The 16,097-nt window shown below is 40.4% G+C and overlaps 1 protein-coding gene across 1 annotated transcript in view; it reads left to right on the forward strand.

Annotated features, from left to right (window-relative positions):
* The window catches only part of TMOD3 (tropomodulin 3), an 84,681-nt gene that overhangs the window by 39,823 nt on the left and 28,761 nt on the right, over positions 1–16,097 (forward strand). Inside the window, exon 3 of the mRNA XM_082647214.1 lies at positions 4,359–4,515. Coding sequence (XP_082503340.1) covers positions 4,359–4,515 — 157 coding nt within the window. The remainder of the gene's footprint in view (positions 1–4,358; positions 4,516–16,097) is intronic.

The raw sequence follows: 16,097 nt of genomic DNA on the forward strand, positions 1-16,097 counted from the left end.
TTATTGGTAGAATAGATCTAAGCAGACTCTGGGCAATACTGCAATCCATGTAGAGCAGACCTGAATATATGTATATATGTTTTATTTTGCAATATGGCTGTTGCTGACCTTATGCATTACATAAGGCTAAGGTGGAGACCCTTGACCCTGGAATTGTTAACCCCTGGTATGTTTGGAGCGGTTGTTGTGGCAGGGCGTGTGCGGCTGGGAGGCAGTCAGGGGAGAACACTAAGGTTGTGGCTGCTTGATCTGAAGGTAATGGCTATTTGCTAGGCTGCTTTTCTTTACCACATTTTATTATGACAAGACATTGACTTTAAAAAAAAAAAAAAGACATTGACTTTTAGTGCCTTTTAAGGACTGTGGTAAGAGTTTGTTTTATGAAAGTGTTCTTGTCACTACCACACATTTATTTCCTGCTAGAAGGTTTTCTAATTTATATTGAGAATTATACTCCTTTTCTCAGCATTACTTTAGCACTTGGGTAATGTGTCAGTACCACTGATCAAATCCCTTAACCATAATGGTTACTATAAGGAAGATTTTTCAGTGCACCTGAGTCTGTGGGGTAACTCAGAATAACAGTGCTGTTTTGCATGTCACAGTGGTATCTGCTCCAGGCAATTCAGCCTATCAGACCTATTTGAATCAAATGGTAGGAGCATAAGAGTTCATCTGGTCCAGGGTTTCTCAGCCCTGGCGCTGTTGACATTTGGGGCTGGATAATTCTTTGCTGTGGGGCTGCCCTGTACATTGTAGGGTGTTTTGCAGCATCCCTGGCCTCTACTCACAACATACTAATAGAATACCCTCCTGATTTAAAATGTACCTGGTCTGGTGAGGTACCATACATGGAAAGTTCCTTGAAAGAAGAGTTTATTACTTTCAGTTCCCAACAGCAGGAGGCGCACCAAGCCACGCAGGGCCACATGGGGGAGCAGCTGGCTTGGTCAGGAGGTAGGAGTGAGGTGCAAGTGTGGCCCAGAACTTTTCTTGTGGTTTCCAAGGGAAGGAATAGGTGAGGCAGGGTGGGCAGATTTGAGCAAGTTTAGAATTGGATAGTTTGAATAATTTCAGTGGCTCTGGGCTACAGGAGTGGTCTCTAGTTGTCCAGTTCCTGGCCCTGGGCAGTTTAGGGCAGGGGAAGTATTGGCTTGGTGTGTGAAAGATGAAAGAGGTGGTCAGGGGTGTGGGCTCTGGATTGGCTGGTTTTCATATGAGAGGCACATGGCAGGGGCTGGGGGGGAGTTGTTTGCTATCCCTAGGAATTAGTTAGCCCTGGGAGGGGCAGTCTTTCCAGAATTAGCAAGGCCCCCAAGATGTCAAAGCATCATAAAATACAGAAAATTTAAAAAGTGATTAATATGCCCTCCCCCCAACTGTGACAATCAAAAATGTTTCGGGGTGTTGCCAATTGTCCCCTGGGGGATGAAAACACCCCCTGTTGAGAAACATTGATATAGCGCTTGCCCTCTGTTTCACAGATGGAAAACAAAAGTTAGGTGACTTGCCTCAGTTATTACAATTAGGGAAAGAACTGAGACTAGATCCTTTACTACCTGATTGATCCCTGGCCGAGTCTAGTGGTCTTTCTGTTAAACTACAGTGAATCCCCTTTAACTCGTGCTTTATTCTATAGGTCTAAAAGCTGATGGCTTATATTTTCTTATTTGGAAATCCATGGCCTGCTTCTTGTATGGGGAGGCTTGGGTTCTAACTTCTGGATGTATTTTGCAGACTCCCCAACCCTAGTTGTAACGTCCCTAACCTCAGATACTGTTAGTTGAGACTAGAAGAACAGTGGTGTTTACTGACAGCTTGCCACTCGTTGGGTGAAGTTTTTGGAAAGTGTTTCAGTAAAGGACCAGGGGAGACAAGAGGGCCAGGGTAGCAGCAGCTACTTCAACCAGAGGAACACACTGTACCTTCCAAAGTCTCAGAAGGTAGATAAGAGAAGAGCAGATGAAGTTTGTATATGGTGCTATTTCGTTGTATTTTGGAGGGCTATTTTACTTTCCTTACTCTGCATTCAATATATTTATTTGTTAACTTAACTGTGTTTTCTCAAAACTTCTGTCTCAAAAAGACAGCCAGCCAGCTTAGGCAAAAGGTATTTTTACATTTCTAAGACTGGGAATAAATTATTACAACAAAATTCCACTGCAAGGGAGAAGCATGTAATTTTCAGTGGCAGTCATTTTAATGAGATTTTTAATCTATTTGTTAAGTAATTATGATCCATTAACTTTCTTGATTAAAGTGTGCTTCTAATAAAGCTTAGCTCATAGCCTCCAAAGCCAGTTAGCTCTCATTTATTTTGTGGTCAAAGACTGTTTTTAAGGGCCAGGATTCCAGCTAACATATCATTTAAAACCTGTATGTTTGACACGGGCTTGAACAGGCAGGTGGTATAATGCAACTCCATTGCTACCACCATGAAGTAGCAGTATGTATACATGTGCCTTTTTGATGGTGAAGGAAAGTAACTTATATTAATTTGCCTTAACGAGCATTTTTCTTTAAAAGTATTCTCAAATCTTTATTCAATAAGTATTGGGGTGGGGGGCAACCTATAGATCTCAGGTACTATGCTAGGATTAGGGATATGTGAGTGATCAAAACAAATGTGGTCTTTGCCCTCCTGATGTATAGTCTGGTAGGAGTGTGAGGAATTAGACATTAATCAAATAATCGTGCCATATATAAGAGCATATAATGGGAGGTCAGGAAAAGCTTTCCTTGGGGGAATGGAGCTGCAGTCTGAAAAATGAGTTGCAAAAAAGGATGGACAGAGCATTCCAGGGAAAGAAGTATATGGCAAGTACAAGGGAGGAACAAGGGCTGATGTGGTTAGAATGGGAGGGTGTGTGAGATGAGGCTAGGATAACCTTAGGGGGTGGGAGTGAAGGTTGAAGAGTATCAGCAACTGATCCAAGGAGACCAGTTGGGAGGCTAATGTAATAGTCCATCCCAGCTTGGATCATAGTGTAGACCAAAGTAATGGTATTGGAGATGGAGAAAAGTTAGACAGTTTTTAGGAAGTAAAAATGGATAGGACTTGATGGTTTGTTGAGAATGGATTCTTCATGTACAAGTCTTGTCTTGATTTCAAAGTCTGAGGGTAGAAATCTTGTGTTTCTTTTTTATATTCCTATAGACAATTTTGTGTTGTAGAAGCATTTTTGGTGAATGGTTAGGAAAAACCTCTTTTGTATTTCATCTTGATAGGTGAGCTTTCTGTGTTATGCATACAGCATTACATGAGGAAAACACAAAGGCGAATTTTATGAAAATTATTGTGGATTTCAGCAAATGGCCAAAGTTGAAGTGCCATATTTTCTAGTTATAAAATGAGTATTTCTCATTATCATTATCCATACAAGATCCCTCTTTGTAATGAAAAATGATCTTATAACACCTAGGAGATTCAGCATCCTTGCCAATATTGTGAGGTGTTGTAGAACAGAGTTGGCCCTTTTGTGTAACTTTTCTGGCCGCCTCCCATTTTCAAAGCAAAGAATACTTGGGAATTGTGAGACAAGGTAGTATCACGATACTCTTCGGTTTTTGACAAGCAAAAAGATGCAGCTCACATTGTTTAGTCACCGCTTGTTATTCCTGGGCTTAGTGAAAATACAGAGTAGGGACTAAAAGAGACAACTTTAGTCCATTGCCTCTCACCCCTCCCCCACTCTCAGTTACTCCATGCACTCAAAAAGGCTGTACCCAGGTGGAAACCTAGGGATATAACTCTTGCCGTGAGAGTCTCTGAGTGTCTTGAGTAGCAATGACGGTGGTTGCTGCAGATACGTCCTAGTGCTGATATATACACACATACATACACACAGAAATTGAACCTTTGCATTTAAACACAAACAAGTAAACATTAATATCCTGATAGCCTACTGTATGATGTACATGTTTTTCTTCTGAGAAAGCCTTTATGATGAAATAGCAGACATTATGAAGGACTATGATGTATATAGTCATTTAACATTCTTTTGCAGTGGAATTATTTTCTATGTATACATATATGCTGAGCTGTTATTAAGCATTACAAACTATTTTTCATTACTGTCCCAGGATACTTAAAAAGTAAAGGGTGTTTCCTGCTAGTAGAATACTTTCTGAAGAAAAGGTGAATGTGCCTATTTTAATAATAATGTAAGTGAATTCTACCTAATTTTAAAAAACTTTGTTTGGAACACTTTTATGTTGCTGCCCTAAAACCCTGTAATGAAGTCTTTAATGCCTACATCCCATTCTAGTCTATAAATCTTTCTTAGATGGTAACATCTGGACGTATATAGCATTATGATTCTTGCTGGTCATAATGGCCGATTCATTCTCTTTGGCAGAATGCCCTTCTGCCTGCAGGGTTCCGGCAGAAGAACCAGACATCAAAGTCTGCCACAGGGCCATTTGATAGAGAACACCTCCTTTCATATCTGGAGAAGGAAGCTTTGGAGCATAAGGACAGGGAAGACTATGTGCCTTACACTGGAGAAAAAAAAGGTAAGCACGAATTTTGAAGTCATTATTTGACAGCACTTGATTTTTCTTCTTACAGGTAGGACTGGGGAAAATATTTTTAAAGGTGCATCGTTGATAGCCTCAAAGATATGATACTGTTGACTTTAAAAATTATTAGGGGACTTTCCTGGTGGCGCAGTGGTTAAGAATCCTCCTGCCAATGCAGGGGACATGGGTTCGAGCCCTGGTCTGGGAAGATCCCACATGCTGCGGAGCAACTAAGCCTGTGTGCCACAACTACTGAGCCTGCACTTTAGAACCCACGAACCACAGCTACTGAAGCCCGCATGCCTAGAGCCCGTGCTCCAAAACAAGAGAAGCCACTGCAATGAGAAGCCCATGTACTGCAGCGAAGAGTAGCTCCCGCTCGCCACAACTAGAGAAAGCAAGTGCACAGCAACGGAGGCCCAACACAGCCAAAAATAAATAAATAAAATAATTATTAGGTAATTTGGGCACTTCCTTTACATTCACCTACTTGGCCAATAAGTTCCTTGTTAATGATCTGTTAGTGGGATTTTATTACACAGTGATTTTTAGTTCTCTTTAGAATTCTTTAGTTCTCAACTGTAACAAATATTAAAAGTGTACTGAGGTAAAATTTTAAATGCACTACTGTATTACAAAATGCAGTGATGTCAAAGTGCCACTCAATTCTAACTCCTGTCTTTAAAGTGGAATGCCATAAAAGAATTCAGGACATATTTTCAAAGACTCTTACCCTACAGCCTTCCTTATTAATTGTGATTCATAACCATTATAATTATAATTGTCAGTGCTTCATAATCATTACTTTCAGGAAATTCTTCTAGTCCAAGTCCTTCCCATTGCAGATTTTTTTAAAAATTTATTTTATTTATTTATTTTGGCTGTGTTGTGTCTTCATTGCTGTACTCAGGCTTTCTCTAGTTGTGGTGAACAGGGGGCTACCCTTCGTTGCAGTGTGTGGGCTTCTCATTGTGGTGGCTTCTCTTGTTGCAGAGCACGGGCTCTAGGTGTGTGGGCTCAGTAGTTGTGGCTTGCAGGCTCTAGAGCTCAGGCTCAGTAGTTGTGGCAGACGGGCTTAGTTGCTCCACAGCATGTGGGATCTTCCCGGACCAGGGATCGAACCTGTGTCCCCTGATTTGGCAGGCGGATTATTAACCACTGTGCCACCAGGGAAGCCCCCCATTGCAGATTTTGACCTTAGCTAGCCTCAGTGGAGAAGGAGTACAGCTATAATTTTAAAAGCTGTCTATATAATAACATTTAACATGAAGTAGGTTAAATTTCTCAGCTTTCAATACAGGTTGGCCTAAGAAGCCAGATTCTGCTTGCACTCCTATTTAAAATGCTGTGCATGGAACACTGGGGAATGGTGGCAGCAGTAGAGTTGATCTTCAGCTCTTCCAGGCACTGGTTTTACATCTGAATCCTTAGTAGGCCAGGCGGAGAGAATGGTTAGAGCATAGTGCTTTTTCCTAGTAAGGCTTTAGCTTTTTATTTGGGAAGGAAGCCCTTCTGGCCACAACTCTGTTACATGGCTATCCCTTAGTTGCAGGGGAAGGTGGAAATTCATTTTAGTATTCCCACCTCTGTAATAGACGAAGGTTGTGAATGGCTTTTGAGTAGGTATTCCACAAGGTCTGCCCATGCCTTTTCAAAATTATCATCCCTAACCCCTCTGCTCTTTTTATCGACCCCACTTCCCCTTATCTCTTGTTGAGAATCACTACCTTAGATACTTGTATTAGTCAGGGTTCTCCAGAGAAATAGAACCAAAAGGGTGTGTGTGTGTGTGTGTGTGTGTGTGTGTGTGTAGAGAGAGACCGATTTATTTATTCATTCATTTGTTCATTCCTTTTTGTAATAATTGAGGTATAGTTGATGTACAGTTTATAAGTTTCAGGTATACAACACAGTGATTCACATTTTTAAAGGTTATACTTCATTTAGTTATTATAAAATATTAGCTATATTCCCTGTGCTGTACAGTGTATCCTTGTACCCTATTTATTTATTTATTTTTAAATATGTATTTATTTAGGCTGCGCCAGGTCTTAGTTGCGGCACACAGGATCTTTAGTTACAGCATGTGGACTCTTAGTTCCGGCATGCATGTGGGATCTAGTTCCCCGAACAGGGATCAAACCCAGGCCCCTTGCATTGGGAGCTCGGGGTCTTACCCACTGGACCACCAGGGAAGTCCCTATCCTATTTATTTTATACATAGTGGTTTGTACCTCTTAATACCCTATCCCTATTTTGCCCCCGCCCCCTTTCCTCTCCCCCTGGTAACCACTAGTTTGTTTTCTATATCTGTGAGTCTATTTCTTTTTTGTTGTATTCACCAGTTTGTTTTATTTTTTAGATTCCACATATAAGTGATAACATGCAGTATTTGTCTTTCTCTGTCTGACTTATTTCACTAAGCATAATACCATCCAAGTCCATCCATGTTGTTGCAAATGGCAAAATTTCATTCTTTTTAATGGCTGAGTACTATTCCATTGTACATACATACCACATCTTCTTTATCCGTTCATCTGTTGTTGGACACTTAGGTTGCTTCCATATCTTGGCTATTGTAAATAATGCTGCCATGAACATTGGGTTCATGTACCTTTTTGAATTAGCGTTTTTGTTTTCTTCAGATGTATACACAAGACTGGAATTGCTGGATCATATGGTAGTTCTATTTTTAGTTTTTTGAGGAACCTCCATACTGTTCTCCACAGTGGCTGCACCAATTTACATTCCCACCAAGGGTTCGTTTTCTCCACGTCCTCACCAACTTTTGTTATTTGTGGGTTTTTTTGATGATAGCCGTTCTGACAGGTGTGAGGTGATATCTCATTGTGGTTTTAATTTGCGTTTCTCTGGTGATTATGACGTTGAGCACCTTTTTGTGTGCCTCTTGGCCGTCTCTTTGGAAAAATATCTCTTTAGGTCTTCTGCCCATTTTTTAATCAGGTTGTTAGTTTTTTTGATGTTGTGTTTTATGAGCTGTTTATATATTTTGGGTATTAACCACTTATCAGTCATATCATTTGCAAGTATTTTTTCCCATTCAGTAGGTTGTCTTGGTTTCCTTTGCTGTGCAAAAAGCTTTTAAATTTAATTACATCCCGTTTGTTTATTTTTGCTTTTCTTTTGCCTTAGGTGACAGATCCAAAAAAATACTAAGATTTATGTCAAAGAGTGTTCTGCCTATGTTTTCTTCTAGGAGTTTTATGGTTTCAGGTCTTACATTTAGGTCTTTAATCCATTTTGAGTTTATTTTTGTATATGGTGTTAGAGAATGTTCTAATTTCATTCTTTTACATGTAGCTGTCCAGTTTTCCCAGCACCACTTATTGAAGAGACTGTCTTTTCTCTATTGTATATTCTTGCCCCCTTTGTCATAGATGAGTTGACCATAGGTGCATGGGTTTATTTATGGGCCCTCTATGTGTCATGTTCCTCAGGCCAAGCCTTAAAAGCCATGTTACAGTATTGTAGACATGAAGAAGGGCAAGTTTACCTTCAACAACTGGAGAACTTTGGTTGCAGAGCTCTGTTTTGAAATACAGCTAAAAGACGGCTCTTGACTTCTTAAAGCCACCCTGGAGCTCAGTCTTAAATTGGTTGGCCTTGGTTATTCGTAGTCACTAATATGCCTTCCTTTCTTTGGGTCTCATCCCCAAGATTTTGATCACATTCCAGAAGACCCTCAGAATAATTCATGTACATCGTATTAACATACCTTCCAATCAAGCTAAATGTGAATCCCCTCCTTAGCTCTGAGAATTCAGAAGCTTGTTTTTTTAAGCTGCCGCTCCAATGACCCTTTACCTGAACACCTGGGTTGAGTACCAGGTTTCTCACTTAATGGCTTATTTCACAGGAGATAGACTTTCAGATGGAGGATGCCTTCCCAGACAGAAGAGTTTCTCCTGGTTCTTCTTAAAACAGTTTGCAAACCTGTTAAGAAATAAAAGCATTTTCCTTTTTTGGTGTGCTCAGACTAGTTAGAATCTGTAAAATGTGCCATTGTTCTCTAAACTAAATCATTTTTCATACTAAGATGACTGGTTTCAGAGTTCAGTCCCCAATGGCAGTATTAGTTTTCTGTACCAGGGAATGTTATAGCGATTCACTCAGTTCCTTGAACTCCTTCCAAGTTATATGCCAGAATCTCATAGGGATCTCTCATTGTAAATTATTTTTAAAGATGACTACTCAATTCTCTTTTAAAAGAAAAATTGGGAACCACTAAAAGGAATAGTTATCCAACTACTTTCTTATATTCTGAGACTGAATGATGATTAATTATACTTGTTATTTTTTAACTTAAAGACACACTCCTTCCGGAGCTAAAATTATACAGAACTGGTATGACAAAAGGGAATACCCATAAAACTGAAAATTGGACATTTCATGATTTTTCTTTTTGACCATGAACAAAAACTACATACTCATGCCAAATTTCATCTTTCTAGATCATCTCTGACTGCCTCGAAAAGGCACTTGAGGGTTGTTATTATAGAGATATATTAGTAATTTCATTTTGTGATTTGTGAAATGGTTGTTTATAATTGTACATTTTACAGAATTAAAAGCATATGTCAACATCTGAGAAGGAGGAATTCATCCTAATTAGGTGAAATTCAAGGCATTATGTCTTCGATGCATTTTGGGAACATTTTGTCCTACAGTAATAAATGTTCTCCTTTTAATAACTGTAATTTTGTTGACAGCAAAAAAGAAGGTATTAGGCAGCTAATAAGGCACAGCTGAGAAAAGATATATTAAGGATTGTTTTTAAGTGCATTGTTTACAGTAGAATCCACAATATACATCTGTTAAGTTCATCTAAATCTAACAAGCTCATGGTAGGAATGGTATCATGGTATCAAGTAATCTTGGTAGAGATTAATGGAAATGTCTTTGCTATGAGCCTACTGTGTTCAAAATGTTGAGAAACTAAGTGTTTAAGAAAATTAAAACAATAAGATAATTGCAATATAATGTTCCTTTTGCTTGAAGATATAATATTAAAATGTTGGGAAGCTTTTTACCCTTTTCTCCTTGAAATGTTGCAGAAGATGTAACTGAGGCATAGACCAAGGGTGAAGGAGAGTATTTATCCAGCTCTTTCTCATTCCTGAGAATGGTGAAAATGCAGAGTTCTGACTGGTTATTATTTCTCATCATATTTTTACATATCTTGAATATTCTGTCTCCAGGATAGATAAGGCTCAGAGCCTTGCCATGGATTTGACACTTAGAGAAATAATTGGGCCCAGTTTTTAATACTTCTTACTGACTCTCATTTTGCTTTGCTTTGCCAGGAGTCTTCCTCCCCACGTCTAACATCACACTTTACCCTTACCTAGCCTAAGACTTTTTTTCCCCTCATTGTCCCTTATTTCATAGACTAGAGCCTGCTGTACCTTGTACACTCTCTCCTATGCACCACCAAAGAACCCCTCCCTTCGAGCCACTGACACTCCTAGGTTGGGCTCCTCCCCTCCTTGAAGAGCATGCCTGTGCTCCCAGTTGGCCCTTGGGGTAGAGCCACCTATTCTTTCTGGTGGTTTCCTTTCCCCTCCTGGATAAAGGAATGCCCTTGGGTTTTCTTCCCAAGAATCTCCTATGCCCTGCTCTGCTTAACTAAAGGTGAATTTAACCAGATTGCCTTAAAGTAAGGGTTCTCATATACGTTCTAGATTATTTATTCACAGTTCCCTTAGCCTTCCAGAAAACTTACTATAGTCACTCTTCTGAAAGATGCTTCCCTCATCTTTCTGAGTACATGATTTCTTTTTGGAGGAAAGGCAGACTTGATTCCTTAAACCAGAAGGATCATAGTTATAAACTGCCTAAATCAGCAGGATTATGTAACTGCGAGTGTGCAGTTGGTTTCCACTACATTCAAGATAAAGACTGGATCTATTTTTGTACTCAAATTTCATAAATTCTAAATGTCCTTTATATACCTCTAAAAAGTGGTCTTATCAGGCACTGATACGCAGACTGGGCTATTTAAATTAGTCATGCAGATGCAGGCATCTCCTTTGGAGACTAGTCACTGTATCTTTTGAATGATTCACTCACTACTCCTTTGGGGTGGGGAGTTAGCCTGATGGATTGTTCATGTTTTATGGGAAACTTTCCCTGCATAAACATACCCACTCTGGATATTCCTGTCCCTCCAACATGTCTGTATATAATTTGCATACCACAGAAGTTTGATTTTAATTGTTCGACAATCATACACTGTGAGGCTCTGTTATTAGGTTTTTTATTTTTTAATAGATCTTTATTGGAGTATAATTGCCTCACAATACCGTGATAGTTTCTGTTGCACGACAAAGCGAATAAGCCATATGCATACACATGTCCCCATGTGTGCTTCCTGGACTTGGGTGACTATTTCCATTCCCATGTTAGGGAAGTTTTCAACTATAATCTCTTCAAATATTTTCTCAGACCCTTTCTTTTTCTCTTCTTCTTCTGGGACCCCTATAATTTGAATGTTGGTGCATTTAGTGTTGTCCCAGAGGTCTCTGAGATTGTCTTCAATTCTTTTCATTCTTTTTTCTTTATTCTGCTCCTAGGCAGTTATTTCCACCATTTTGTCTTCCAGCTCACTTATTTGTTCTTCTGCCTCCGTTATTCTGTTATTGATTCCTTCTAGTGTATTTTTCATTTCAGTTATGGTGTTGTCCATCTGTTTGTTTGTTCTTTAGTTCTTCTGGATCTTTGTTAAACATTTCTTGTATTTTCTCAATCCATGCTTCCATTCTATTTCCGAGATTCTGGATCATCTTTACTATCATTACTCTGAATTCTTTTTCAGGTAGATTGCCTAGTTCCTCTTCATTTGTTTGGTCTTGTAGGTTTTTACCTTGCTCCTTCATCCGTGACATATTTTCTTGCCATCTTTTTTTTTTTTTTTTTTAATGAATGGGATTATGTTCCTGTTTTACTGGTTGTTTGGCCTGAGGCTTCCAACACTGGAGTTTGTAGGCTATTGGGTAGAGCTGGGTCTTGGTGCTGAGAGAGGAAGTCTGTGAGATCTCACTCCGATGAATATTCCCTGGAGTCTGAAGGTGTCTGTTAGTCCAGTGGTTCAGACTCAGAGCTCCCACCGCAGGAGCTTCCACCCGACCCCGTGCTAGCAAATCAAGATCCTGCAAGCCGCATGGGGTGCCGAAAAAAAAAAGAACAATAACAACAAAAAAAAATTAGGAAACTAACAGATATGTTAGAAAGGATGTAAAAATAAAAATATAGATGAATCAACAAGTGGAAGGTACATCAGTACCACAATAGTAAAAAAAGAGGAGGAGGGAAAAGAAAAATAATAATAAGAGGAGCGGGGGAAGGCCTTGGCTGTGGAGAGCAGGGCCTAAGCAAGGGCGAGGTTTGGGTGGTGGGCAGGGCCAATGCTCAGGACCCACAGCACTGGAAAAGGCCCTGGGGGCTGTGTGGGGTGGGGCTTAGGCTCAAGGAACTGAAGGGTCCCAGTCTCAGAGGGCAGGGGACCTCACCTGGGAGTGCAGCAGGCTTCCTGGGCTCGAGTGGGTGGGGCAAATGCCCTCCTCTCCTCTCCTGCTCCTCTGGTCTGGGGTGTGGGAGGGCCCCTCCCACCTGCGTCTCCTGATCTCCCTGGCCTCCCTCCTATGCCCCCAGGACCCATGTGGCCTGGAGGGGGCTTTGAAAAGGTGGGGAACCGGCTTGGGAGCTCAGCAGGCTCCCTGGCCCCAGTGGTGCAGGCGATCACCCTCCACTCCTCTCCCGCTCTTCCCAGAGAGTCCCTCCCACCTGCCTCTCCTGATCTCTCCAGCTTCAGGGTTGCCGATCTTGTCTGGCCTCTACTTCTCCTCCCCCCTAAGTCCCCCTACATCCTACTGGTTCACTCTGGGGTTCCTCCCATCTCCTTGGGGGTTAGAGTCCTCCATCAGCGGCCGGCACATGCCCTAGTTGTGGGGAGACGCTAACTCCTTGTCCTCCCACACCACCATCTTGACTCCTCCCCCCATGTTTTTTCTTTTTAGTTGATTTAAGCTTGTATATCCTCTTGATGCATTGCCTATTTTATCATTATGGAATGACCTTCTTTATCCCTGGTAATATTCTTTGCTCTGAAATCTACTTTGTCTGATATTAATATAACCGATCTTGCTTTCTTCAGATTAGTGTTAACATAGTATATCTTTTCTATTTGTCCCGTCAGTTCTTTGTTCTCTTTCCAACTTTTTGTTTGTTTGTTTCATATCTTCCATGTCTCTATATAACATTTTGAACATACGGAATATAATTATAATAACTGTTTTAATATCCTTACCTGCTGATTTTATCATCTGTCATTGCTAAGTCAGTTTTGATATATTGATTTTTTTTTTTCTCTTCCTTATGGGTCGAATTTCCCTGCTTCTTTGCGTGCTGGTAATTTTTTTATTGGATACCAGACATTATGAATTTTAACTTTTTGGATGCTGGATATTTTGATACCCCTATAAATAGTCTTGAGTTTCATTCTGAGACAAGATTAAGTTATATGGAAACAATTTGGTCATTTGATCCTTTAGGGTCTTGCTTTTCAGATTTGTTAGGTGGGACTGCAGCAGTTCGGTCTAGGGCTCATTATTTCTCCACTACTGAGGCAAGACTCTCCTGAGTTCTCTACCCAGTGCCCTGTGAATTATGAGGTTTTCCAGTCTGGCTGGTGGGAGCACGCTCTATTCCCAGGCCTGCACGAGCCTGTGCACTGTTATTTCTGATTTTTTCAGATGGTTTTTTTCCTTCGCCCAAGGTAGTTTCATCATACACATGTGCTGCTCTGCTGAACGCTAAAAGGCAGCCCTCTGCAGGTCTCCAGAGTGCACTGTTTAACTCTGTCCTCTCTGGCACTCTGTTCTATAAACGCTGGCTGCCCTTGTCTTTCTGGACCTCAGCTGTGTCTCTTTGGTTCAGGTAGTTCCCCAGGCTCTGCCTGGGTTCTGTTCTCTGTGCTGCAGCCTGGGCACTTTTCTCCAGGCAGTAACCTGGGCAGTCATGGAGCTCACCTTGTTTCTCATCTCTCAGGAATCACTGTTCTTTTTTGCCTGATGATCAGTGTCTTGTAAACTTTCTTATATTTTGTCCATTTTGGGGTTGTTTCAGTCATGGGTAAATCCTGACCCTATTACTCCATCTTGGCCAGAAGTGGAAGTCTCCAGAATCATATACAATAGATATCCTGTTTCCCCAACTAGAGTATAAGCTCCTCAAAGTAAAGAATCTCATATTTCATTTTCCTTATGTTATCTTTCTAGCTCATTATCTAGTATATACAGGCTCACTAAACATTTGTTGAATAAAGAAGCATTTTTTGGTGATCATATTGTAGTATTGAGCAGGTGTCATGTGTGCTGTTGGGTCAAACCAAAAATGCCTTTCCAGTATCTGCCCCCTCATCCTTTGGTTGGGTTGATTTGAGGTTTGTGCTCTTCCTGTCAAAAGGATATCCCAAAGCCCCCTGTGGAGATTATAGTGGCCTAGTTCCCTTAAATCTTTTCTGGAACAAGGTAGCTTATAAACATACACATAGTAAAATTAGCTAGCGCCTTTCACCTCTGTAGAAATGAAATAACTAAGAGACTGCTCTGTTTCTAGTTATTGTACTTTTTTTTTTTTTTTTTTTTTGTGGTACGCAGGCCTCTCACTGTTGTGGCCTCTCCCGTTGTGGAGCACAGGCTCTGGACACGCAGGCTCGGTGGCCATGGCTCACGGGCCTAGCCGCTCCACGGCATGTGGGATCTTCCCGGACCAGGGCACAAACCCGTGTCCCCTGCATCGGCAGGTGGACTCTCAACCACTGCGTCACCAGGGAAGCCCCTAGTTATTGTACATTTTATATACTTAGCAAGGATGGGACCATGACTAAGATAATTCTTAACCTTGTGGTAGCTGTAACTTGATATCAGAGCAAAAGAGATGAAGACTTGTGAAGAAAGGTCCTGGCAATAAAATTGTTAACATGGTTCATACTATCTTACTTATTTTAGAACAATAACAAGGATCTTGGCAAGATATTCCTTTTTTTTTTTTCTCCTCTTGGCACAAACACAGGTTTGGATAAATGCCATGCATTTAAGCTACCATTATATGAATTCTTATCTTGGTTTATTCTATTTCCTTAGCTGCCATTTTGTAGTTACAGAAACATTACTGAACTCTTTCAACATTCTTAGCAACCAAGAGTCATAGCCCTGTTTTTGTTTTGTTTCATTTGGGGGTGGCAAGCATATCTTTTCATACTTGTCTGAGAGATTTTTTTCTGATCTTATCATTGCTTATTTTCGTATTTTGCTACATTGTAAAGAACTGTAATTTCAGTTTTTAAAAAATCCAGTTTTAGATGTTGCTTTGTTAAATAAGGTATTTAGATAGAATGCTGTGTACTGAAGAATAGAAGTGAATAACCATTTTTTAAGACATTATGTTATTTCAAATAAATACAAATATTAAAAGTTATAAGTCAGAGCTTTTAGAACATATTTCAAGGAGAGGAAAAGTAAAATTAGATCAGTACAGGAGTACTCATCCTAATCTTTTCAGAGCTGTAATTATACAGATTAGCACTTTATCAACATGAGTAGGTAAAAATCAGAATCATGTAGGGAGCTTTTTCAAAAATATCCATGCCTAGTCAGTGTTCATTTTCTGAGTTTAGGAATCACTGATATAGGGCTTCCCTGGTGGGGCAATGCTTAAGAATCTACCTGCCAATGCATGGGACATGGGTTCAAGCCCTGGTCCAGGAAGATCCCACACGCTGCGGAGCAACTAAGCCCATGTGCCACAACTACCGAGCCTGCGCTCTAGAGCCCGTGAGCCACAGCTACTGAAACCCGCACGCCTAGAGCCTGTGCTCCTCAACAAGAGAAGTCACCACAATGAGAAGCCCGCACACCGCAACGAAGAGTAGCCCCCGCTCGCCACAACTAGAGAAAGCCCGTGCGCAGCAACAAAGACCCAACTCAGCCATAAATGAATGAATGAATGAATGAATTTTAAAAAAAGAATCACTGATATAGATACTTGGAACTTTATGGTTTTCCAGTCCTCCTGGGTTGTTTGTTTTGGAAAACTCTCTGTGTCTCTCTCACGTACACATGCAAGAAATTCCAGAGAAAATAAGAATAACTAATTAACATGTGTCTATTGCGTTTACTGTATACCAGTTGCTTTATATATGTTAAATCATTTTATCAGAATGAGACTGAAATTTCTATAAAGAATAATCCATGATTTTTAAAAAAACATATCAGAAGAAAGATGATCATAATAAAATGGTGTACTGATTTTGTTAACAGATGGTTTTGGATAAAAGCAGTATCAAATTTACACATTTCCCTACCCTTTGCAAACACACGCGCGCGCGCGCACACACACACACACACACACACACACACACACACACACACACACACACACAATACCTATACGTCGAGTAAAAGCTGAACATTTCACTCATCCTGCAAGACATTGAGGGCACAAATCACATTAACCATTATAATGGAGATCTATTTATCAGCATCTCTTAGTAATTA

Source organism: Grampus griseus (assembly GCF_964374135.1).
Source record: "Grampus griseus genome assembly, chromosome: 2".
Classification (NCBI taxonomy): domain Eukaryota; kingdom Metazoa; phylum Chordata; class Mammalia; order Artiodactyla; family Delphinidae; genus Grampus; species Grampus griseus.